The sequence below is a fragment of the Protopterus annectens genome, chromosome 7.part0 (genome assembly GCF_019279795.1).
Source record: "Protopterus annectens isolate FY-2018-M chromosome 7.part0, PAN1.0, whole genome shotgun sequence".
Classification (NCBI taxonomy): Eukaryota; Metazoa; Chordata; order Ceratodontiformes; family Protopteridae; genus Protopterus; species Protopterus annectens.
Window position 1 is genome coordinate 794,617,172 of NC_056739.1, and position 27,546 is coordinate 794,644,717.

The 27,546-nt window shown below is 40.7% G+C and overlaps 1 protein-coding gene across 1 annotated transcript in view; it reads left to right on the plus strand.

Annotated features, from left to right (window-relative positions):
- Positions 1–27,546, plus strand: part of DNAH2 (dynein axonemal heavy chain 2) — a 6,636,854-nt gene that overhangs the window by 4,124,628 nt on the left and 2,484,680 nt on the right. The window contains exon 54 of the mRNA XM_044077324.1: positions 22,000–22,130. Within this exon, the coding sequence (XP_043933259.1) occupies positions 22,000–22,130 (131 nt within the window). The remainder of the gene's footprint in view (positions 1–21,999; positions 22,131–27,546) is intronic.

The window sequence follows — 27,546 nt, forward strand, 5'->3', positions numbered from 1 at the left end:
GTCTTCAGTCTCACAGAGAAGTTCCCAGTGGGAATGGATGTGTACCAAGGTTCAGCTCTGAGCCCACTGCTGTTCATACTGATGAATAGACTACATTAAAAAACAAAGTTACTGTTGACAAGACAGTGTTGCATTACAGGCAGACTCTGAGCAAGAATTTCAGCAAAGGATAGGAGAATGGAATGCAAAACTGAAGGCATGTGATGGAACTGAGTACAGATAAGACAGTTGTAATGGCAGTTGTAATGGCAGGGAATAGTGGAGTTCAGAAGAAGCTGTGAATTGAGATAGAAGGGAAAATAATGGAACAGGTTAACAGCTTCAGGTATCTAGGAAGGATGGTCGAGAAGAAGCTAAGTCTGAATGAGAATGTCAAAGCTAGAATCAAAGGGACTGCAGCCAACAGGCACAGAGTATTAGATGTAATATATGACAGAAGAATGCCAAAGAAGCTGAAAAGTAAAGTATACAAAACAGTGGTGTGACCATTACTACTGTATGGTACAGAAACCTGGGTGGTAAAGGTGGAGCAATTGAGGAAGCGGTAGGTGATGGACATGAAATGGTGGTAGTGTGCACACTGTGGGACAGATGAAGAAATGAGCACATAAGCGCAGAAGCCAAAGTAGCTTCATTTGTAGAAATGGTAAAAAAGAACATATGCAGAAAAACAGAAAACGATCAGGTGAAGATTTGAGACAGACAGGAAGAAGGCAAGAGGAAATAAGGGAGTCCAGCAAAGAGGTGGCTGGATTGTGTGAGAGAAGACCTGCTCCATTCATGCATGAGTGTTGAAGAAAGCAGGAGAGTGGCACTGAATAGGGAAAGATGGTCACATTTGACCCTATGTAAAAAAAAAAAAAAAAATGGGGAAAAGGGAGTTTGATTGATTGATGATGATGATGCGATCTCATAGTTGGTATATATAAGTTTGGGGGGTGCAGGAGGGGGCTTCTCCTCCTTGCAAAAAGAAGTTTTTAGGAGAAGAGTGATTTTTGAGATTTGCTCTTCTCCTGTATTTTTGGTCTTTTTCATTTCGGTACAGAGCAGGGGCCAACACTTCCGCCACCAAACTTGCCTATACCAACTCGATGGTTGGACAAACTAAAAGAAGGGGGAGACCTCACAAAAGAAAGGAATTCACTGCCAGTGCACACTTAGAAACTGTAACGGCAATGATTTCTAAGGAAAGCAGAGATCAGGGAGTTCACGTTTGCTAAGTTGTGCTCAGTGAGTTGGTTGAGTTGGTGTGAGCTTGGCAAGTTGTAGAGCAGACAGTTAAAAAATAGTGTAGCTCTAGGGAGTTAATGTTTGTACTTATTAACAGAGCAACCACATATCTGTAAATAGTTTTTCTTTCATTCTTTTTAGTGTATACTGTGCACTACCGCTTTCAATAAATGTACAATAAAATAAATAAATAAGTAAATATAACCCACAATAGTGTGACCTGTGTTGGTACGCATGGGGAAGATGCTATTGTATAAACAAATTCTGATCAGGAAATGAGGAACATAAGATGGGAAAACCTAAATGTTATGCACTACTGTTAGTGGCCTCATAAAGCCCTGCTGTTATGGTAGCTACACTTAAGTGGTGTGCCCACTCATGGATCAATAATGTTTGTAAACTGCATTTTCTATTAACCTTTTTGAATGGAAGCCTAGTGCCCACCTTAACCCCTTCCTCTTTAGAACTTGATGTCCTTCTATTCCCATGTTGTAGTATTCTTACTGTGGGATTCTGTGCCTCACGTGACCTGAATGTCGGCTCTTATACAAAAGTTTAAGACTGGTTGCTGATGGTGCATGGGATGTCACACACAGGACCATAAACCAGGTGCTTTAAATGTGACGTCTGCACGCACAGACCTCAGAACATGTCTGCCACAGTTGAACGTCAGATTGATCGCATCGCTCTTCTACTATCAAGACGTCTAAAGCTAAGTACCCCATTGGGGAATTCTTCAAATTTATTATCGCTTGAGCTTGGTTTGCTTGTTTGTTCTTAGCCGATGTCCGCTAAGAAGGGTAAATGCTGAGGCAGACGTCAAATTCCACATAAGGACCCCCATGACTGTTGTGTATTCAGTTTAGGCCAGGAACACGACCATACCTCCTGCACCATTTGCCAATCCTTCATCCCTAAAATGCTTAGAAGCCACCTAGCCGCCCTTAATCTATATTTGGAAAATCAGAGGCTTAAAAAGGTAGCGCTTAGGATGGATCCTGAAGGGGCCGCCCAGGTGGGACCACCACAAAAAAAGGGCAAGCTTTCATGGCCTACTACCTCCGCCCCTCTGTCATCGGACGCCCGGCCAACCGCCAATATAGGGGTTGAGGGAAGTCTGTTAGAGCCGTCTACTTCGTAGTTCTTCAGAATAGTCAGCTCCATTTTCATTGTAAAGAACTGATGATATGTTATGGCACCTAGATGTCTATTTTGCTTCCACTACATTAAATTTAGACAGCTAAAGAAAAAATGTTGGATGCAATTTAAAATAAATATTTTTTTCGAGCACATTAATTTTAAAAAAACTAAAGAGTTAAGCACTGGACGAACCCTAACGTCATTACCAAGATTTGATATGTCTATTGAACTTTTTATATACGGATAATATACATTTTTATACATTTATATATTTTTTGTAGATCCGTAAGTAGTTGAGAAAGGTTCCGTTAAGTGACATTACACACAAGGCACCCATGGATAGTGAGGTCTTCACGTTGACTTTTGTTACGGAAGGCAAGCAAATGATTTAATGTGAAAGAATTAATAAAAACTGTTGCTTTAAATGTACAATTATTAAAGTGATGCTACTATGTTGATGTTATGCAACAGAATATAAAGCACGACGATGGCTATGGTTATTTAATGAATTTCAAGACTGAGGAAGATTTTATACAGAGGTGAATTATTCCTGTTAAATGATATTTTGTAGAATGCATTTATATACAATGGAGATTTATAGGTAGATCGTCTGTCATGAAGGGAAAGCCGATCCTTCAAACGTGTCAAAGGCAACTGCTATTTTAAATGCACAGTCACTAAAGTGATGTCGTAATATATGTGATATGTGATATGTAAGAAAATAGAATGTATGACTATGGTCATTTAGTGAATTAAGACTAAAAATATTTTATGTGTAAATATTTTGTGTGCAAATCAGTAAAACACAATAGGAGAAAAATCTTATAACAATGGTTGATTCATACTAGTGCATGGTATGCTTAACTTAAACAGCGCAAGAGGCTCTATGAGATTCACTTGGCTGGTGTCAGCTGAAAACACTTTGTTTTAATTAAGCAATTAGCCCCTCTTTTTTGAGTTAATAGTTTTATTGATTAAATTTTATTTGATGGTTTTTTATATATAAGAAGTGCCTACATTTAGTATAATTGATCTGATGAAGCGTGCACAGTGCACGCGAAAGCGCTTATCCTTGTGTCTGGTTTTATTGGAATAAAAAGAAGATTTTATGCATTTATTCTCGTGGTGTATCCTTGCAGTTCTTCTTCGATATGTAGCTACACTTAAGTGGTGTGCCCACTCATGGATCAATAATGTTTGTAAACAGCATTTTCTATTAACCTTTTTGAATGGAAGCCTAATGCCCACTTTAACCCCTTCCTCTTTAGAACTTGATGTCCTTCTATTCCCATGTTGTAGTATTCTTACTGTGGGATTCTGTGCCCCACGTGACCTGAATGTCGGCTCTTATACAAAAGTTTAAGACTGGTTGCTGATGGTGCATGGGATGTCACACACAGGACCATAAACCAGGTGCTTTAAATGTGACGTCTGCACGCACAGACCTCAGAACATGTCTGCCACAGTTGAACGTCAGATTGATCGCATCGCTCTTCTACTATCAAGACGTCTAAAGCTAAGTACCCCATTGGGGAATTCTTCAAATTTATTATCGCTTGAGCTTGGTTTGCTTGTTTGTTCTTAGCCGATGTCCGCTAAGAAGGGTAAATGCTGAGGCAGACGTCAAATTCCACATAAGGACCCCCATGACTGTTGTGTATTCAGTTTAGGCCAGGAACACGACCATACCTCCTGCACCATTTGCCAATCCTTCATCCCTAAAATGCTTATAAGCCACCTAGCTGCCCTTAATCTATATTTGGAAAATCAGAGGCTTAAAAAGGTAGCGCTTAGGATGGATCCTGAAGGGGCCGCCCAGGTGGGACCACCACAAAAAAAGGGCAAGCTTTCATGGCCTACTACCTCCGCCCCTCTGTCATCGGACGCCCGGCCAACCGCCGATATAGGGGTTGAGGGAAGTCTGTTAGAGCCGTCTACTTCGTCGGCTCCCCTTGAGGAAGTCGCTTCTGAAGTACCAGCTGGCACGTTCACAGAGGTTACTCAGACGTCGGTTTCTACCGAAGTTGAGGGGGAACCGGGCCCCACCGGGTGCCCATTTGGGATACAGGAATCTGAATCCTCTTCCTTAGCTCAGACCCCTGAAACTAGGCCTTCTTTCAAGACTATCCTCTTCTGAAGAACTACCTAACTGGCAGTCTTTAACATAGTCTTTGATGCAGGCCTTCATGGCCCTTAGGCCCTCGGCCTCCTCACCCTCCACTATCCCAGTGCTTAGCCCTAGACCTGCCTCAGCTATTTCTGTTCCTCCTCCCACTGCACAGGAAGAAGAAGAGGAAGCTTTTTCCTCATTATCAGATGAGTCTAATTTTTACTCATCACAAATAGCTTCTCCCCTGGAATACTATTCCCCAAATGAGGAATCCATAGAAGGGGACTCCCCTCTAGAAGATATTACTTTTGGAGAGACCATTGTTAAAATAAAAGAATATTTCAAATGGGATACTTCCCAAATGACTGAACCTCAAACATTTTTGAACTGCTGCAAGTTGAATCTCCTTCACTATCTGCCATCCCCCCAGTTATACCTGCATACCTAGATGCATTTGCATCAGCATCTAAAAATCCTAACTCTCAGCTCACCTGCACCTAAGAGACCCAATCATTTCTACATGGTGCCTGATGACCACAAATTTCTTGTGAAACTCCCCTTGGTGGACCCTGCAGTGATAGTTGTGGTCCCTGACAAGCGGTCAAGACTGATCCCATCCTCATCCCTTCTGCTTACTAACAAGGATAGCAAGAATATGGACAGGCTGGGCAAGAAGGTTTGTACCTCTTCTGCCCTAGCCTTCAAAACCATTAACTACCAAACCTATATGATTAAGTATGCCTTGGACTTGACATCCCAGGCATCTACACTTCTATCCTCCCTGCCTGACTCTCCCAACAAGACAGAAATAACATCAAAACTGACCCTGGTGTCCCAGGTAGCCAGGCACTCGATTAGATCCAGTTGTGATGCAGCAGAGGCCTCTGCTAGATCTGCTGCATCTGTGCTTCGCAGATATTTATGGCTTTGGCTGCAGCCATTGCCTCCAGATTTCAAATTAAAAATTCTAGATGCCCCACTAGACTACAACCTCCTGTTTGGAAAACAGTTTGCTGAACTGTTTAAGAACCTTCAGGAGAAGAGCAAGGAGCTACAAGACATTAAGCACCTTCTGGCATCTCCTATACCAAAATACTACAGAAACTAGCCAGCTAAGACCTCATATGTCTGAAGAACCCCCTCTGCTGCTAATCCTTCTTCCAGGCATAGGAAAGGAACCAGGAGGCAAACCTGTTATAGGCCAACCTCTTCTCAGCCTACCCACAGACAGCCCTTTTAAGACAGAAATGGTACCAACAATGCATGACTGCCATGCCCATCTCCCCACTGCCTGCCCTTTTGGAGAACAATCACCTCAGATTGCTGGGTTCTGGCAATAGTAGAGAAGGGATATTTCCTATCTTGGAAAGAAAGGCCCACACCATGGGGCATTTAAACCCCCCCCCAAAAAAAAAATACTCTCTTATTCCTCACATTATACAGGATCTACTGGCCCATGGAACCATAGAACCTGTCCCCTTAGGACAAGAAGGAAAAGGTTTCCACTAAAGGCTATTCCTAGTAACAAAAAAGAACAGATGATGGAGGCCAATCCTAAATTTGTCTTTTCTAAATCTCTTCCTAAAAGTCCCTTCCTTCAGAATGCTATCCCTTCAGACCCTTCATCCACTACTGCCACCCCAAGTGTTCATGGCCACTCTGGACCTGAAGGAGGCCTACCTCCACATGCCTATTACAGCCCACTCACAGAAAGTACTTATGTTTTGCTGGGTCCTGTTCTCACTTTCAAGTTACTGCCTTGCCCTTTGGTTTAGCCACTGCACCCTGGGTCTTCACCATATGCCTAGCTCCTGCCATAGCCTACTGCAGGACCAAGGGCATACAAATCTACCCCTACCTAGATGATATTCTCATTCTTTCAGAGAAAGAAAACACCCTAAAAAAATTAGCATTTTTCGATGTCTTTACTGCAAGGGTTGGGGTTCACCCTCAGTCTCCCCAAATCATCCCTTGCACCAGAGCAGGACAAAATCTTCCTGGGATGCAGGATCCAAACAGATCTGATGAAGGCATTCCTTTCTCAGGACAAGGTAATTTCCCTAACATACCACTTCCAGGATCTTATCCAGACCCACCAACTGTCAGCAAGACAATTCATGTGACACCAAAGACCCCAGAGGGTCTTATGGCAGCCACTATTCCTATGCTACCACTAGCCAGGCTACACAAGGAAGCTACAGTGGTATCTAAATAATGTGTGGATCCAGCACAGCCACCCTCTAGAGTTGTAGATCCCCTTCCTACCCTGCCTAAAGGCAGAGTTACGGTGGTGGATTCAACAAGTTCAAATGAACCCAGGCCTTCCCCTCCTACCCCCACACCAGTCCAGTATATGCACACATATGCCTCAGATCTGGGCTGTGGGCTTACCATGAAGGGCCTCAAGGTGCAAGAATGCTGGCAGGCAGACAGTACAAATTGGATCATATCTCCATGGCCAGAACACAATTCCTCCTTCCTAAGCTGTGGTACTCTCCCACAGTAAGAATACTGCAACATGGGAATAGAAGAACATAGAATAGTTGTGTAAAATCTTACCATAACCATAGATGTCCTTCTCTTCCATGTTGCAGTATTCCTTCCCTCCCACCTATCCCCCTGAATTCCTTTCCACCTGTCTGTGGGGCACCATGTAGAGTTTGGTCACACTGGGCAGTCCATGGCATTTCACCGGACTGGAGGACTCCAGTTGGCTCTACCTAGTCTACTGTCCAACTGGGCAGTTAGTTCTAAGGTCTGTGCAAGCAGATGTCACATTTATGGCACCTGGTTTATGGCCCTGTGTGTGACGCCCCACGCACCAGCAGCAACCAGGTATAAGCTTTTGTATAGGAGCCAACGTTCAGGTCGCCTGAGGTGGAGAATCCCACAGTAACAATACTGCAACATGGAAGAGAAGGACATCTATGGTTATGGTAAGATTTTATACAACTATTCCTTATGTGGGTTTACATGCCTTCCACTTTATAAAATATACCAAGAGAAAATACAGTTTGCAATTATGGCTGCTTTCATTGTGTACTTGAGTTTAAAACAATAATAACTTGACAGAAGTATACTGAGGTATGAGCAGATAATTTTAATAGTTGCATATCTGGTATGCTGATCTTATTGTTAAAAGAATTTGGGTGTGCATGGATGGGTAGGTGTTACAGAATCATGCCTTTGTGTGACTAGTTATTGGAACAGATGTTTGAATAATAGGATAAGTACTGCTAAACAGGCTACCTCCCCTCGTTGTCCAGCATATTATAAGTCTTATGATCTGTGTGTATAGTTACCTTTGCATCAGTTAGAGTAATTCATCTTTGTATTGTTATATTATCCTGTTTACCTGTAAAGAATGTTGTACTACTTTTCCCTTTAACAAATGATAGTATGTTCTGTTATTCTCTTTAAGGATTTGCATCCCTAATTCCAGTTTCTCCATATTATATTCATAAAGTAATAGGAAGTATTTGAAAAACTAAGCTAGCATGGGAATGGATAAAGGAGAGTCTGCCAGTAGGGATCACTGCAGTTAGGGGTACAGAGAATAGTCAAGAGAGGGGTAGAATTTATTGGAGAAAACTGTTAAACAAAGGAATTGGAAGAAAATAATTAGAGAGCAAAAGGTAATGTAATGGGAAGAGGCCAAGAATGCATTTGGACTGCAGGCTAGAGACTGCCATCCCTATGTAGGGTTGATGTCAAGAGTATAGGCAGAGAGAGAGAAATGGGAATCCTAAGTGAAAGACTAACACTGGTAAGAGTTTTTAATTGAATTTAGCACAGAAGCTGCTGTTACAAAAGGGATAATCAGTATGGCATGTAAAATATTGCATGATAACTATAAGAATCAATCAGAGGAGGCTGGAAAGGATTGGGAAGAGAGACTGGTTAAGCAATTCACAAAGGAATAATGTGAGAACATATGTATGTCATCCAAATATGCAACAAAATCTAGAAGAGTTAGGATTTTTTGCTTGGAATTGTTTGCATAGGCATTTTTTGTTCCCCAAGCAGACTCCAAAGAATTTTTCCTCGGGTAGATTGCAAATGTTGGAGGTGTGATGGGGAAGAAAGAGGTAATTGGGAACATATTTTTATGAGTGTAATGAGTTGGAAGACTTTACAAATCTTCTACAGAGTTTTCTATCAGAAACACTTGGTGAGCAAATTGGTGGAAATGATTTTTTGAGCTGTGATACAGGATCTGAATTGCCTAGACATAGTACGGCCTTGCTGATTTTAAGTCTGGTGGCTGCCAAAAAAGCAATTGCTAGGAAAATGGAAATAAAAATCTAAACCAACACTACTAGAAGTAACGAATGTAGTAACAGAGATTAAAGAGCTGGAAGTAGGATCTTTACATAGAAAAAATGGGAATTGTGGGAACAATACATGCAGAATGTTTTAGAGGATGAATGAGGTTTAAGGGAAGCCAAAAACTGAGTGAGCTATGTAATGTTCTATTGACAATGACTGACAGAAAATTATATTTGGTGTATAATGTCTGTAAATGAGAATGTGTCAATATGGTTGGTTTTCACTTATATAAATGTATGATTGTCTATATCATAAGTGATAATTCAATAAAGATGCTTAGACAGATTTGATATTCTGTGTAGTATTTTAGAAATTGTTTGTTTCTCAGTAGCATTTTTTTTCCAAACACCTTTATTGTATTATCACTTGTGACATAGGCAAATTTGCATTCATGTAAAAATAATCAGGCTGTATTAACATAAACATTATGCTTCACATATATTGCTAAATATCATATAATCTAAGCATTATAAATGATTCAATTCCTGCCTTTTTTAAAACAAGAAACATCTCTAGTAAGCTAACACTTACTACATAAGCAGTCTTACATTTATATTAATGAAAACAAACAAACAAACCACACCGACACAATCCTAGCTGCAAGCATTTTACATCACAAACCATATTGACACACTCCTGGTTGCAAACATACACATCACTTATAATTGGTTCTATATTACATGATTGAAGCTTTACTTAATCGAATAAGTAAAGCGCGAACTTGTAATATCGAAACCGTAAATTGCCGATTTAACCAAATGAAACACTCCCCTTGGCCATTCTGTGGAGTATGCCCGTTTCTCCAATTTGGAGCGATCTCGGATTTGATATATTTAGTTGGGGGGTTTGGGGGCACAGCCCCCCCCCCCCCCACTTGATTTCGGATGTAAAGTTTTTTTTTTGATTCGACCAAGAGAAGTGTTTCCTTTGGTTGAATCGTCCGTTCGACAATTTTAGCTTTCGATATTACAAGATCGAGTTTTAGTTATTCGAGTAACTAAAACTTCAATGTTGTAATATAGATGCTTATAATCTACCTAATCTTTCTCACTAAACATTACATAGCTCATTTAAGTCCTGCCACCTTTTAGACTTCATTCATCCCTTGTATGTATTTTTTTCCTATATAGTTTGCTCTTACACTTTCCTAAAAATCTCAGTTCCAGTTGTTTTATCTCTTACTATATTCACTACTTCCAGTATAGTTGGTTTAGATTTTGATTTCTTTTTTCTAGCAATTGCTTTTTTGGCAGCCACTATTATTAGACACAGCAAGGCTTTAAAACCATGTCTAAACAATTCTGATTTTGTATCATAGCTCAGAAAAATCATTTCCCTCATCAGACCAATCTGCCCACCCATCATCTCTGACAGTGCATCCCATTGGGAATTGTTAAAGTCTGCCAACCGCACTCCCAGAAAATATGCTCCGAATTACCTCTTTCTTCCCCTTCACACCTCCAACATTTACACTCTGCCTCTGGAAAGATTCTCTGGAGTCTACTACTTGGGGTATAAAAATATCTGTGTAAACATTTCCAGGCAAAAATCCTGAATCTTCTAGATTTTGTTGCATATTTGGAAGACATACATATATCCTCCCATTGTTTCTTTGTGAATTGCTTATCCAATCTCTCTTCCTAATGTTTTTTAACCTCCTCTGATTGATTCTTATAGTTATCATGCAATATTTTATTTGCTCTACTAATTATTTATTTTTTAATGGCAGCATCTGTTCTAGAGTCTCTTAAAAAACTCTGCCAGTGATGGTCTTTCATTTAGGACCCACCTATTTCTTTCTCTTTGCCTGTACTGTGATATCAATCCCTGATAGGGAAGGCAGTCTCTAACCTGCAGTCTAAATAAATTACTGGCATCTTCCCATTCTATCATCTTTCCCTCTCTAGGTATTTGCTCCCAATACCTTGGTTCCTTTGGCAGTTTCTCCAATTAATTCTGGCTCCCTCTTGCCTATTGTCTGTATCACTAGTTGCAGTCATCTCTATTGTCAGGATCTCCTTTCTCCATTCCTGTGTTGGTTTAGTTCTTAGATTACTTTCTGCTACTTTATGGATATAATATTCTGCATGATTATTGTTATTCTCCTTAAAGGCCTGCATTCAAAATTCCAGTCTCTCCTTGTTTTCATCATCCCTTTCCACTTTGAATTATAGATCTGATGTTGTCAGTCTTTATTTATCCTTGACCTTTGGGACATGGATCCGATCCTCGGAACTGGCTCGGCCGTAATATTCTCGAACTAAGACTCTACCCACATTACCCCTCTCCAGATTACCTCAGATCTCATTTGCCATTGTTGTCAGAAGATGCGTCAGCCTGATTCTTTTGCAAGCTAAGTAGAAATTTCATTGTTTTTTTATACTTTCTCTCTAATATTTTTCTGTTTAGATTTGTGTGTGTGTGTGTGTGTGTGTGTGTGGGTATGTATATTACTTACAAATATACACATTAATATATATTCTTTATTTAAGATTCCTTCTACCCTTTACCCACTTAGTCCTTTTTTACTTATTTATCCCTCTCCCTTACACTTTGGTGTTCTTTTCTACCATCACTGGTAGTTCCTTTCTTCCTCAGCTAGTTCCTTTTTCACTTTTTTCGACAAGTGGGTGTGCTGTTTTTACCTTGCGGTAGTCTTCCCCTACCATCATTGGTAGTACTTTCTCTCTCCCTAACCTTGTTTGGATGGTTTATGCCTACCATTGTTCATAGCTTTCCTTTTTCTTCTGTGTGAATGTGTGTGTCTGCTGTCTGTTGAAACTGTCTTTTATGTGATAGTCAACATGGCAGATAAATCTAAATGGACCACAGGCTTTAAACAATGCCAAGGTTGTGGAAGGAAGATGCCCAACTTTGACAGGCATTCTTCTTGTGCGTACTGCTTGGGACAAGCACATCTTCAGCAAAACTGTACAATTTGTCAAGCATTCAGGCACCGGGCCCTACTACATAGGAAAAACAAATTAATTCTAAAAGGTCTAATTAAGTCCTCTTTTAAGGAGGCTCTGTCTAAGTCCTACACATCTTCACCTTCCTCTCCCTCTAAATCTGAACTTGAGGATAAGAGGAGTCATTCAGTACTGGCGTCCCTTTTGAGTCCAGGAGCCAAAATGCACAAACGTTCAGCTCCCACTGCTCCAGTGGAACTGATGACTAAAATCAAAAAACTTACAGGACCGACTTCCTAGTCACTGTCTGCCCTAGCTACCTCTACACCACAGATCTCTGTGCCGCTCACCTCGGTACCAACATCTTTGGCTTTCCCGTCAGTACTGGCTCCACCTGTAACAGTTCCAGAAATTTTGGAATCCATACCACCCTCTGTGCCGAAAGTGAATATAGTTAATATACCCAGGACAAGGTATTCCCCTTCTGTTGACCGCTTCGTGGGACAGCTCCCACGTCCATTATTAGATAGACCAGAATCCCTGTCAGGCTTCTTTGTCCATTCCTCCAGGAGTCTGACTGAAGTTGATGTTGTGAGGTTGGTGGATGAGCTCCTAATGGCTAGGGGTCTTTCTGTCTCATCCCAGACCCAACTCCCTTCTGGAGATGGGTCTTTTTCTCCCAAGACTCCACCAAATCTTCCTCCTCTGAGGCCTTAGAGCTTATGACACCAATTCCTCTAGTTCCATCTCTTCTGGTGCCAACAACATTTACCCCTTCAGTTCCTGGATCCGCGTTGACTTCTTCAGTTCCATCGGAACTGATGGACTCCCATGGTTGTGGCTTCACTACCAGGTCTGAGGGTCCAGGATCAGCTCTAGTTTTTTCTTCGGGGTCACCCTTGACTCTCGGAGCTTCAGCTGACATGGGCTCTTCCTTGTTTCCTGCTTTGGGGGTAGGTTTCTCAGAGCAGGGGTAACCTTGGTTCTGAGATTGTCCTTCTCAATTCTGGGCTCCCATTCCTCTGCAGGTTCTCAGCTGTCTCCTTCTGTATCAGAGTTTTATTCCCACGATCCCCTCTCACACAAATCTGACACCAACCTCCACGCCCTGGGCAGTGAGCACCAAAACTGCAGGAACGCATGTGCAATGGCTCTCTTTTTCTGAGTCCTCCTCAAGATTCCCACTGAGGAGCCACTCCAGAAAAAGACGTGCAAGAGGAAATATTTCAATTCTCCTGATGAATCTGTCACAGAAGACACGGATTTCGATGATGGGGAGGGTTCCCCCTGGTCACCAAGGAAGATGTCTCCGTTGGAGACATTCTAGAAATTGTGAAACGGAGGGGTAACTGGAAGCCCAAAGAACCCTACCTCTGAGGAGTCAGTGTACCTGCAGGCTTTTGGTGCTCGCCCATCTACTTTTTGGGTGAGCCCTACCACTGACAATCTTGGAAGGCCCCTAACACTGTTGAGCCAATTCCCAGGGGACCAGACAGAATTCTGTGAGCTCCAGATGACCACCAGCATTGAGCTAAGGGGTTAGTGGTAGATGCCATAGTGGTTGTGGTGGCTACCAAAAAGGAACTGGTGGAAGAGAGTTCCACTGTTCGTCCCTGTAATCGTGAATCCAGGGACATGGACAGATTTCGAAAGTGGGTTTATGCATCATCGATCTTCATTTTAAGGCCCTTGAATTCTATGGCACCCTTTACTAGGCTCCAGAGGGATCTGATCAAAGAGTTATCAGCTGCACTGCAGGAGCTGTGTCCAAGGAGGTCCAAGATAAAGTGGCCTCCTAGGAAGCTACCCTAGAGTCTATTTCCAACTCGTCCATGAGGCTCATCATGCATGCAGCAGAAGGGATGACTAGGCCAGCGGGATCTGGCATTGCCATAAGGTGATGCCTGAATGCGCTTGTGTGAGTTTGTGGAGCCTTTTAAGTCTTCTTTCATCAATGCTCCTTTTGACAGATCTTCCTTATTCGGCCCCAAAATCAAAGAAACAGCCAATTGCGAGAATGATGAAAAAACCCTATCTGCAGTGGGCATGCATTTTTCTGCTCCCCAACAGTCCTATTCTAGGGACCAGAGGAGCAGGAAGAAGTGTTTCAAGAAATCCCAAGGGCCTTTTCATGACACATGTGGTAGTGGCTTCCCTTAGAGCAGAGGGGGAGCTCCAGTGGAAGACACTGACCCTGCAGTGGAGGTCGCCCGCAAAATCAGGCTTCCAGGGATTCTTTCTCTGGGATACCCTACCAGTTCTCCTGATTGCTTACCTCTGGAAGCAGTCAGGGGAAGATTCTCTTTACACTCAAGGGCCTGGCAGCAAATAACACATAGCAGCCTTAGTAGTTATGTGCAGCCTTAGTAGCTCAAGAGGTATCAAACTTGGCTTTGGTACAGAAGGCTGTGGGTTCTAGTCCTACATTAGGAAGATGGATTCATTTTGTAAATGGTTCATCTCTCAGGCCCATGCTTACACTTGTCAATAGTGCCAGAACTTGTCAGAGATTTGGTATGCATGGTTAGGCTTAAAAAGGCCCTTGTGGTCGTTAGCCTAGTAAACACCTATGAACCTATAACAACAAATACTTCAGTGCAAAGGATTATTGCCAGACATTACCATATTCCCTTAACTCTAGTTCCAAGATCAAAAGAAGAATTTCTGATATTCCACCCAGTCAGAGGGATCAAGAAGCTCTAAATTCAGAAGCTGCTAGGAAAAAGTGTCATCCAAGAAGTCCCACCAGACGACATAGGATCTGTTTTTTACTCTAGGATCTTTTTAGTGCCAAAAAAGACAGGGCACTTGAGACCAATTTTGGACCTCAGCCTTCTGAACAAGTTTGTTCAGCAAACAAAATTCCAGGTGGTCACTGTACTGTCTATCCTACATTTCTTACAGGAAGACAATTGGATGTGCTGTATAGATCTTCAGGATGTGTATTATCACATAAAAATGGACAAGCTCTCCATAAGGTTTCTCTACTTTCGGCTAGGAGCCAATCATTTCCAATTCAAAGTGTTGCTCTTTGGCCTCACCACAGCCCCCAGGCTGTTCACCAAGTGTTTGGCAGCAGTGATAGCTCACTTGAGATTGCATGGATTCCGGGTGTTTCCATATCTAGGTGACTGGCTTATCACTACTCCCACCAGCCATCTACTGCTTCAAGCAATAGAGTTTGTTCTTTGCCTATTTGCTTGCCTGGGCATTAGAGTGAACCACTCAAAATCTTAACTAAGCCTGACTCAGGATCTAGAGTTCATAGGAGCCTGTCTAAATACCACTACTTGTACAGCTTCTCTTCTCTACCCAGGGTACAAAAGATAAGAATCCGAGTACAAGCCATTCTCTCCAACAAGTTACCTGTGCTCGTAGTCCTTCAAGCCTTAGGGTCCAAGGCAGCTGTCATTACTTTAGTTCTACAAGCAAGATTTCACATGAGACTACTACAATGGCTTTTTGTACCCCAGTGGTCCATTATGACCCATCCAGTGACTCACTCCATTTTAATCACCAGTTGTTGAAGAAGGACTTATCCTGGTGGATAGAGTCCAAGCAAATTCTATTAGGCCGTCCCTTCGTTCCACCTCAGCCCAAGGCCATAGTGACCACGGACGCCTCCCAGATGGGGTAGGGGGGCATTATCTGGGAAGAACAGTCCAAGGCAATTGGTCCCCAATGGAGGACAGTCTGTATATCAGTGTTCTGGAACTGAAGACAGTGCTCTTAATGTTGCTCTAAGCTGTTCTCCCTCTAGGAATGATGGCAGTTCAATCAGACATGTCAGTAATCTGGTGCATAAACAAACAGGGCAAAAACAAGTCTTACCCCATGTGTTTTGTAACTCTGAGAGTGTGGCAATGGATGATGTCCTCCAGCCTCTTTCTGATAACAATGCACATCCCAGGCAAGTTGAACATGATAGCGGGCAAACTGAGCAGATGCATTCTCCTGCCTCATGAGTGGTCTCTCAATCCCAGAGTGGTGAAGGAGATTTTCTGTCGCTGGAGCCAGCCTTGCTGCGACCTCTTTGCATCACTCCTGAACAGCAAGTGCAGCAGCTACTTTGCCCTAATCCCCACTTAGGGGCTGTCCCCAAGAGATGCTTTCCTTCATGGTTGGCCCTGGGGACTACTCTATGCCTTTACCCCCTTCCCACTGATTCCTCTCTTCTTAATGAAAGCCAGCAGTTTGAAAAGCATGGTGATCCTCATTGTGCCCTTTTGGCCTCAACAAGTCTGGTTGCCCTTTCTGTGGCCTCATCTAATTTACAGTCCATGGATTCTGGACCCAGTTCCGGATCTCCTGTTTCATTTATAAGGACTGGTGTACCCCAATCTTCAGAATCTCAAGCTTACAGCTTTGCTACTTCAATTCCGTTAGTTACCATGTAGTAAAATTTATCTTCTCCAGTCCAAAAAATCTGACTGGCTTCCCATAGACCTCCCACCAGGAAACTTTACCAAAGCAAGTGGAAAAGATTTTCTATTTGGGCGCACAGTAATGGTCTTAACCCCTTCTCTGGATCAGTTGAAAAGGTACTGGAGTTTTTAGCTATGTTTTTCGGACAAGGAGCCTCTGCTTCTACTGTTATGGGTCAACTCTCTGCTGTTTCCAATTTCCACAATGGCTTGAAGACCATTCACTAATTTCCCATAGATTGTGTTCAAGAAAGGAGCCTTGCAGTTGAAACCACCATTTAAAGACCCTCTAGTTCCTTAATATCAGACTATAGTTTTGCAGTCTTTGGTACTTTCCCTCTTTGAACTGGTGGCAACCTGTCACTTAAAAGTCTCTTTCATGGAAGACCATTTTTCTGATAGCCATTACCTCCACCAGAAGAATTTCTGAAATACAAGCACTATCTTCAAAACTCTCATATTTGATTTTTCATAAGGATAGGGTTTCCCTAAAAACCAACCCATCTTTCCTTCCTAAGGTGGTCTCAGAAACTAATATTAATCAAACCATTGACTTACCTGTTTTATTTCCAAATTTTTCCAACAAAGGTGACTATTGCTTACATTTGCTGTATGTTCACAGACAATTGGCTTTCTACCTCAACAGAATTAAAGAATTTAGAAAATTTAATCAGTTATTTGTCTCCTTTTCCGGTCCATCTTTGGGGAAATCTGTTTCAAAATTCACATTGTCAAGGTGGTTAAGAGACTGTATTACTTTTGTATACAATAAAAATAATCTGCAATTACTAATGCCAGTGAGAGCTCATTCTACTAGGGCAATAGCCATGTCTGCTGTTTTCCATTCCAAGGCTTCCATGGATAAAATATGTGCAGCAGAAACATGGGCTACTCTGCATACCTTTATCACTCATTACAAATTGGATTTGGTCTCCAGAGGAAGAGCGTCCTTTGGCTCTATGGTTCTCAGGAATATCCTTCCATAAGGCCACCCAAGACTGAAAGTAACTGGGAACTCTGTCCCAAAGGTCAGGGATGAATGAAGATTGTCAACATCATGTGAAGAAAGTTCCATCTGTGTTGTTGATCTTCATTTATCCTTTGCAACCCACCCTCCTTCCCCCTCCTGCAAACTTTTTGGAGGATCAGACGCTTGTCCTGGTAATTTTATCAGGTTTGACCTTGGACATAGCCTCTTCAATTCCATATACATATTCTTCTGTCTTCCTGTGTAGCTGCAAACTCGATCTGAAGTAATCTGGAGAAGGGTATTGAGGGTAGAGTCTTAGCTCGAGAGTTTTTGGCTTGCACAAACTGTGTAACAGCCAAGTCCCAAAGGTCAAGGATAAATGAAGATTGACAACTCAGATGGAACATACTATGACAAGTACATAACTTATTTTTTTCTGCTTGTGCTATGTACAGGAGTCTTAACTGTGTAGCTCTGAATTACCCCTTCAAATTGTGTAATCCCATTCCGCCCTGTTCTACTGGAAGAATCAGTTTATCCCATTTGACTCTTGCCATCTTCCCCTCCCAGATAAAGTCTTTCAGTGCTCTATTAATTGCTACCCACAAATTCTCCTCTGGTTGATAAAAATATGCCTGACCCATGTATAAGACCAAAGGGACTAAAACATCTTAACTGTTTGTATCTTACTATCCATATCCATATAACAAAGCTTCTATTTTCTCAGTTTTTGTATTATCATTTGTTGAGTCTCTTCCCACATATCCTTGCTGCCACACTAGAATCATTTTAATCCATACTTCTAAACATGTCATTTTATCATGTCTCCATAAATATGGGTATCCCTGAGCAAGTTCATGTGTGGGTACATAATTTACCAGTATTGCCTTTGTTTTAGCTTCATCAATTTTGTATTCTGAAAAGATCTGAAACTGTCTCAAAATGATGTTCCACAGCACTGTAATGTCTTTTTCTGGTTTTGTCAGGTACAAAATAATATCATCTGCAAATAAAGACAGCTTTTTTGACAACCATACCAATTATATCCGTGAATTTCTGAGTCTCTTATTTTCTTTGCCAGTGGTTCTAAATATAATGCATATAATAAAGGGAAAGAGGGCACCCCTGCCTGGTTCCTCTGCACAAGCAGAAATTATCAGGGAGAATCCCACCCACTTTAATTTCACCTCCGATCCCTCGTATATTCTCCTAATCAGCCTTATAATTTTTTCAGGAGATGCAATTACTTCCATTGCCCTGCTCATAAAGTCCCAGCTTACTCTGTCAAATGCTTTCTCTGCATTAAGACCTGCCAACAACAACTGGAATTTTCTTACATTTTCCTTCCGTCTGGATTATCAGTATTCTGTTAATGTTGTCAAATGTTTGCCTTCCCTCAACAAAACCACATTGACCCATATCCATCAGTTTTGGTATTACTTTTTGCCATTCTTTTAGCCATTATAGACATGAACACTAATCATGGTTTAGTATTGAAATGGGCCTGTATGAAGCTGGATGTGATGGATCTTTACCCTCTTTAGGTATTACAACTACCACTGGTGTCTTCCAGGATGGTGGTAGTTCTCCTCCTCTTAAGATACTGTTAAACAAAATCTTCCAGATCTTTATCAGTTTTTTTTCCTTCTAGCTTCCAAACTTCCACAGGAATACCATCTATTCCTGGGGACTTTCCTGTAGATTGGTTATACATCACAGTTTTATCTCATCTCCTCCTATCCTGTTAGTAATTGAGCCTCATCTACCTCTAAACTTGGTATATTTAATTCTTCTATAAACATTTCCATTTGATCTTTCCTTGATTTACATATTTCTCTGCTTTATAGAGACTCTCATAGAATTTCCAAAATATTTCTAATACCTCTACAGGATCTCTTGTTACTTTTTTGTTATAGGCTCCCTAAGTTTGACAGCAGCCCTTTCTGCTTTCTTTTGCCTAAGTCATTGTGCTAAAAGTTTTTGTGCTGTAGTGTTACTATCAAATAACAATTACTTAAAAGCAATCTTTCTAAACTCATGCATATTATTGAAGTAATCCCTTATTTTCTGCCTAGCATTCTGCAGTTGTTCATCCTCTTGTTCTGTGAGATTCAACCCTTTTCTGCAATACTTCAACATTTGTCAGTCCCTCTAAATAATTCTTGTTACTTCTTAACCATAGCTCCCTTTCTTTTATTTCCACATTTTGTTTAAACTCCACCTTAATTTTATTCCACTCCCTAGCTATATTTTCAGAAAAAATTCTGTCGTCTCTTACCTGCTCCTGAATAATCTCCACTAACCATTCCTTAAATTCCTATCTTTTCAACAGATAGGTGGGAAGGTGCCAATTTCTCATTTTTATTTCATTACCTTGTGGTTTTATTTTAGCTATAATTGGCGCATGATCTGAAATAAGTATTGGGTGGGTATTAGGACCTTCAATTAAATGCATGTTCCTCTGAAACGTAAATTCTGTCTAGCATAACCCAGTTTTTTATATCTTGGGGAATAATATGTAAATTCACTTCGAACTCCTGTTACTGAATTTACATCTTCCATGTCAAATATTTTCATAAATTTCTTCACAAATCTGCCCTCCTTTCTTATATTTTCTATTCTGGGCTTCCCAGACATGTCTTCACTGCTGCAAATCAAATTCCAGTCCCCACCTATAAGTAATATTCCTTGCTGAAAACTGATTATTTCTCCCCAAATTTTCTTAAGCTCCATTATAGCAGTTTTAAGTGGAATGGAAATACATGCCAGTGTAATCCTCCTCCCTTGCCAGAAGCCCCTTAGCACTACACTTCTGCCATTGTTATCTTTTTCTATCATTATTGGAGCTCCTTCTGCAATTAATATTAGTACTCCTCTTTTCCTTTGTTCCAGGTATTCTGCTGAATAAGCATTCTGAAAATGTTTATCAAATTCACATGTTCAGTTCTTTCTAAGTGTGTCTCCTGTAACATAGCTGTTTGTACTGTACATTTTTAATATAGTCCACTACTCTTTCTTGTTTGTATTTATCTGTGAGGCCATTTTAAATTTAAAGACATTAAATAAAGTATCATTGTATTAAAAAATAATATTCCCACCTGTTATGTATAACAACTTTTTTGTTACATGTCTAGTTCTAGTTTTTGAGTTACATGCATGCACTGTTTGGCAGGTTGAACTTTTATACACTTGTTTCTTGTCCTGTACATTTGAGCCTATGTCACACCTTATAAAACTTTCTGTTTTATTGAAAGGCCCGAAACAAAAATACAGACACAGCCCAATACCCCTAAATCCTATTAACAATACTAACGCACAAAAGTTTTTACACCTTCAAACATTGATGTTTTCCCCTCCTAAGAGGAATAAAAGACTTAAACTGACAGTCACACTCACAGACTTGAGTTAAAATAAAAGAAAGGTCATCCATACTAAGACGTATGGTGCAGCCTGTCATTCTGTTAAGTGCTGATTGGTTTTGTCTTATCTTTATAGCTCTCCCAGCTGGGAAAACTCCTGAAAGTTGTCAGAGAACATTAACTACCTTGGGAATGCCCCTGAATGCTTTCAGAGAACATTATCTACTTTGGGAAAATGCCTGAATGCTTTCAGAGAACATTATCTCCTAGCCATGTTCTCTTTTCTTTTTATTTCCTCAGCCAATCACTCTCCACCAGACGGTAGCCAGATCCTCTTTATCAGATCATCTCCATGGTGACATGAGAACCAGTCAGACAGTTTTTCTTTGTTAGATTGTTAACATGGAAGCATGAAGACCAGCTGCAGAATTGTTACTGAGTATACATGTAAAAGCCTCATAATATTCTTTGTTCTTTTTCATTTACTTGCTCTCTTAAAATGTGTTACTAATTCAATCTGAGGCCTTTAATGTAGTGATTTTCCCCTGCAAGAATTAGAAAAAGCACATTCATTTTTCTTTTATCATGCTTTTTACTCAGGCCTTTTTATACATTGCAATGCCTACATTCCCAGTAGCATTTGTTGGTACTGTTGTTGTGTTTGCTATTTCATGGTACCAGGGCACATTGCTCATTCATTTTAATACCTTGATAGCTTCTAATGACTCTGGTGAAAGAGTGCAACTGTTTGCTGCTAGAGACATCTAGCTGCCAAAAATATCAGATCACAGAGACGGATGTCTGGCTTTTGTATGATGCAATTCTTACAGCAAATCTCTTGTAGCAGTTTTCCTGGTGGACTTCTTCATGGACTATAAGTTAAGGATTGTAGCCTTCCCATCCTTAGTGTGTTTTAGTCACCTGTTGTATAATCTTTTGTAAACTAGGGCTTTTCTTTCTAATTTCGTTTTGCATTTCAGAAAAAAATGGAAGGGAGAATCTTCCCCTCCTTTTAAGTGCATTTTTCCACTAATGTTATAATGATTTCAGTTGCTTGAAAAGAAAAACAGATCTGAAAGGGAATGCTAGAAAGTTCAAACTAAACAGCTTCATCTGGTTTCTGGACTTTTGCCTTACACAAAGACCCTTGTGATTTTAGTCCATGAGAATGTGGACTTACTGTAAGGTAGTTTTTTGTGAATAATTGCAACTTATTATTTAAGTTAAAGGGACAGACTAGGTGAACTAGGTAGTTCTTATTTGCCATCAGATATGATTCTCTAAGTGTGCATATGGCCAAGCTCCCCTTATATGCAAGTTTCAGAGTTGGTGACCTTCTGTTTCAAGTGCAGCCTGCCTGCATATATTTTATGATTCCTACTATGTAATTTTAATGTTACTAGAAATTATCAAACTTGTCTGCCAGTTTAATCATACTCATGCTGATTTTTGACTTATTAAAATAGTAAAAATGCAAATGTGAAAGTAAATAATTAAAATTGCATGATTTTTCTGTTTGCTGCTGTAGAGTGTTTTCTGATCGTCTGGTGGATTCCCATGACAAAGAGGCCCTTATTGGAACCTTAAGTGAAAAACTAGGCCCCTTATTCAATGTGACATTCCATAGCATCTGTCCAAACAAGCAGCCTCCTTTATTTGGTAAGTCTAAATTATAAATTCCGTGTCAAACCAGACTGTAGAAGTGCAATGACAGCATGTGGCTTCCTTGAGAATAACAAGAAGAGAAATGATGCTGTAGAAGTCTGTTCTGGCCACATTAAATAATTTAAAGTTGCAGTAGTAGAAAAGTAAAGCAGTAGGTAACATTCATTGTTTGGCAGTATTCTGGATTTAATTTTTAAGTAATACTTGTTCTGGATGTTTAATTTATGAATTTGCCACCACTGCTGTTCATTTCTAACTTAAAATGTCTCAGTAGTTTTCCTCTGGGACAGTCTTATATTTGGGAAGTCGAAATTTAGCTCAACCACTTGATTTTTATCTTTTCTTCTCCAAAATGGCAACCCCAGTAATCACAATACAATGCACTCAACTTATTGTCATTAACATCATAAATCTTATATAGAGACAAACTGTGTAATAATGTCATCCTGTAAAGTCCAGGTCTGGAAAAGAAAGGTGTAATTATAGACCAGGACCACTACTCCCCTTTCATCCTAAGCTACTTAATAAATCAGGCAAACACCTTTTGGAATGTATAAATGGATATAGGCTCAAAATTCATTAGAGTAGAATAACATCTGCGACCTGTAAACATGAATCCACATCACCCATAAGTATGGCCACCTGAACAGCACTGAACAACATAAACCACACCGTACCATTACAGAACCTACAAAACAAATTTGTTGAAACAGTCTTGTTAAAACAAAATTATTTGTCCTCCACATAGTCAAAAATTGTTAAATTTGAAAGACATCTTGTCGAAGCAGATTTCATGAAAAAATATTTTAAATATTTCAAATTATCTATGGTATGATCCTGGTTATTCTCATCGGGGTAATGTATAATTACTGACCATGTGATGGGTAAGGCCACTTTATAAACTTATGGAAAAGATTATTTCAAGCACATAAACGAAAACTGACTTGGCTTAAAATGGGCCGCAAGGGCACCTAGCTTAGTACCTACCTTTGAACCTGTAATACAACCCTACACACAGTATTTATTTCATGGGTACATAGGTAATTGCTAAGCACACAGTCCATTAAAACATTACAGAGCTTAGCCAAAATGTCCGTTTGTCCCAAAGCATTGACTAGTTAAGTGATTTTTCTCAAGATCACTCAGTAGGCAGATGAAGCCTGTGAAAATCAAATCCTGTACCACAGGAATTATCTCATTAACAGGTCAAAGCCGTAGTCCTTTGTGTTGACTGCCAGCATACCGCTCAACTGTCCCAGCAAATGTCTTGATTTTTGCTTCATGTGTTTGGTCTGCTCCTCATAAAATTTGTGGTATTCTGACAAATCATAGAGAATTGAAATTACTACGTAATGACAGACATTTGAGTTTCAGACCTCATGTCATTCAGAAAATGCGTACTAGCACAACAGCTTTTATTCTAGCTGCTTTCTAAGTTTATAAGGGCAATATATAAAGTTTGTCCCTCCATTATGTTTGCTTTTGTCCAGATTTATTGTGCTGAGATTGAGAGGTATGAGTCCTCTGCCAGGAAATTTTGAGAAGCAGATCTTCCACAAACTTTTCAAAGACACAATATCTCCCAACTTTCCAGCCCTAACCAAGACACCAACACAAACTGTAAAGTCACTGACTTGCAAATACTACAATTGAATTTAGTCAGATGGAATTGTGCACATATCACATTTGCGCAAACCAGATATATTCATTTATTTTATTTATTTGCTATTTATCTATTTTTATTCGTTTGTTTATATGTATTTATTTACCAGGATAGTCTGACTGGGTTATTTCCCAGTTTCATTGGAGGCCTATGAGCATGAGCTCTACAGAGATAATATAAACAACAAAATAGTACAGATATATAGTTGAATAAGCAAGATAGAATATACATAAAGAAATTACTGGGAAAACTCAAACATAATATATATAATTAAGTGAAATTTATATACATAGAGAGACAATTTGGAGAAAAAGAAAACATAATATATAAAGCATTTTGTTTTATGTAGACATTGAAATATTACCATAAATGTTCAAGTAGTAGAGTTACAGTGAGATGTTATTTAAGTTTTTGTTTTTAGCCTCCCATGAGCTTAACTCAGCCCACATCCAGGGACATTGAGGAGACTGAGGACACAGCTGCTAGGGGCGTATGCTGTAATCCTTCCCATCCCATGGTAACCTTGCAAACTCTGTAATCTCTGCTGACAGGAGGTGCATGTAAACTTCTGTGCATTTGCAACCTTCCAACCAATTGATATACTGCTTGTAGCACACAGCTTGTCTGGCTGTTAATGCTGCTGTTGCAGTGAGCCAAGCAGCCTCCTTCACCCTAGGACGGGTTAACTGTCATCAACCATTGACTTTCTTCCCCCCATCATCCATTCCTTCTAATGCTTGGGTCATCTGAGGTGCAGTAAGTGAATTCATTCCTGTGCACCATCGGAGTGGATATGAGGTATGATTTGAGAAAGATATTGAAATTGGAAATTCAGAAAAGGGAAGATGAAGTTTAGCTATGTAGTATCAGTCTGGTACATGAATAATGTGGTAGAGTATAAGGGGAAAATATGCAAAACAGAGATGCAGAATTCCCACAGAGATACCTTACTAAAAGGATACAAGGCAAAAACAACATGTCCTAAATAGACCCATTCAAAGCTTTATCACTATACTCAGTATCTTGCAGACTGCTAAGAGGTGACGTGCGTCTTGCATACAAGGCATCCTCTAACCCATTATCGATGGATTTACTGTACATTAGCAAATCAGATGGCATCAGAAATACTCTAAGGATTAAAACCTCTTCTGCAACATCAACAGAATGCTTTGGAGGGACAGGTATATTTCACAGAGGTTACAGCTCCTGTGGAACAGACTCGCTATTCACATAAAACAAAGATTGGCTATTGTAGTCTTCATTTATTCCTTGACCTGTGGATTTGATACCAAAATGAGAACTGACTCAGCCCCACTACAGCCTGCGAGGACCAAAAACTCTCGAGCTTTTCTCCCTACCTGTAATGCTTCTCTCCATTTTACCTCAGATCTTGTTTGCCGCTCCTAGTGTCAGACGCATCGCCAAACCTTTTGAGCTAAGTTGTTGTTGTTTATCTTTCAGCTTTTCCCAGTTAGAGGTCGCCACAGCGGAACTCCGGTCCGCTAATGATTGGCAGTTAGTTTTTTTTATGGTGTCGAGTTGTCAGCCCGACGCCCAACCTTCAATGAAGGCACACCCATTCAACGCATGCCTTTCGAACGTGGGGAGGACATGCAGACTCCACACAGAAGGCACTCCCAACCCAAGCCGAGAATCAAACGGGAGAACCTCTTGCTGTGAGGCAACAACGCCACCCCTTATATTTTAAAATTCTGTAGTTGTTTGTCTATTATAATCTTTCTACTTTAGTTTAGAAACTCCCTGCTATAAATATTTTCACCTTTAGCTCTTTTCTGTCCCTTTTTTTTTTTTTTTACTTCTATGAAATCTTCACTTCAGTAGTAGGTAGACTTTCTTACTTTCTACCTACAAAAAAAAAAAGTTTTCTTCTATTTATCTATATTTATATATACCACTGATATTCTTTGTCTACCATCATTAGCACTTTCTTTACACCTTTCCTTTCCATTTTGTCAGTACATATACCTTTGTACCCTTGGGTAATCTGGGCCTACCATTGCTGGTAGCACTTTACTGTAATTTTTCCCCTATCTCTAATTTTCTTCCCTTTTTTGTGTGCTAGATATGGCTGATAAAGGAAAGGGCACTTCTGGCTTTAAAAAATGTCAGAAGTGTGATAGAAAAATGCCAAATTCTGATGGTCATTTATGATGTGCCTATTGTTTTGGCTCATTACATCTTCAAGAAGACTGTTCATTATGCCATGGATTCAGTCACCGAGACTTAGTTGAAAGAAAAAAAAATTAATGTTAAAGGAAAAGGACATGCTTAAATCATGGTTTGAGGTGGGCTTATCTGGTTCCAAATCTAAAACTGACCCTTCTTCTTCTTTTTCTTCAAAAACTGAGAAGCATAAGAAGAAAAGTAATTCGGCACCAACCTCTCCTTCGACACCGGTGACTAAGAAAGCTAAACTAGAGGGTCCGCAAATGGCTATGGAAACAAAAGCCTCTGCTCTGACACTACTTGCATCTTCACCACTGGAGCAGACATTTGAAATACATGACAAGACTTCAGAACCAACAACCTAGGTTCCATCCGCTATACAGGCACCAACACCTACGATTCTGACAATAATTCTTCAGGAACCAGGGTACATTTTTCTAAGAATGCAATATTACCCATCTTGCCTAGTCAGTTTCTGGAGAGACCTAAATCTCTATCCACCCAATCAGTTCATTCCACCAAGAGCTTATCAGAACTGGAAATGCTGAGGCTGGTGGATCAGGTTCTTGTGGAGAGAGGATTGCCTTCTATGTCCTCAGTTTCAACTAACTCCAGCTCTGGAACTACTTTCTCCACAACTCCACCAAATCTTCCTCCTCTGACCCCATCTGTGGTTTTGGAGATGCAGTCTCTGATCCTTCCAGCATCAGCTGCTTTGGCTCTAGCCAGATCTTTTTCTCTGGCACTGACTTCTACCCTGAGCTGTTTGGTCCTCTCAGAACCAAAGGGCTTCTGGGGTGTGCGTTCCACTGTCAGTTCAGAGGGGCAGGTTTTGACTTCAGTTTTCTCGGTGCCCTCCCTACACCTCAGGGCCAAGGCATGCATGAGCTCCACTTCAGCTTCGGCATCAGGGGCGGTCTCCTCAGAGTGGGGAGCGACCTCGGTTCAGAGGCAGTCATTCTCGGTTCCAGGGTCCCTTCCCTCGTCAGAGAGGTGAGGGTGGTCTTGCCTTCCAGGCAATGGAGAGGGCTTTGTCCTTGGTGGGAACCCAGTCATCTGCCACCCGATTGGAGTTGATTCCTGATCCTCTCTCTCGTTCTGACTCTCAACCAGCCTCTGCATCAGGACAGCGAGGGCCGAAACTACCAGATACACCTGTCCTGGTTTTATCCTCTTCTGACACTTCTTCAGATTTTCTCACTGATGTAGTCCCTCACAAGAGAAAGTGTAAGACGAAGCACTTGGATTCCCTGGAAGAATTCGTCAAAGAAGATACTGACTGCGATGAAGGGATGGTTCCCCTACATCATCCCCTGAGATGTCTCCCTTGGAGACATCCTTGAAATCTTTAAACAGAAAGGTGGCTGGAAGTCCAAACATCCTTCCACCGAGGAATCAGTGTACCTGAAAGCTTTTGGCTCTCACCCATCTACTTCTTGGGTGAAGTCCGTTAGCTGATGATCTCATCAAACTTGTTGCGTAGTGGGCATGGAAGGCTCCTGATTCCATAAAGCCAATCCCTAAAAGGCCAGACAAAATTATCTCAGCTCCCGAAGATTT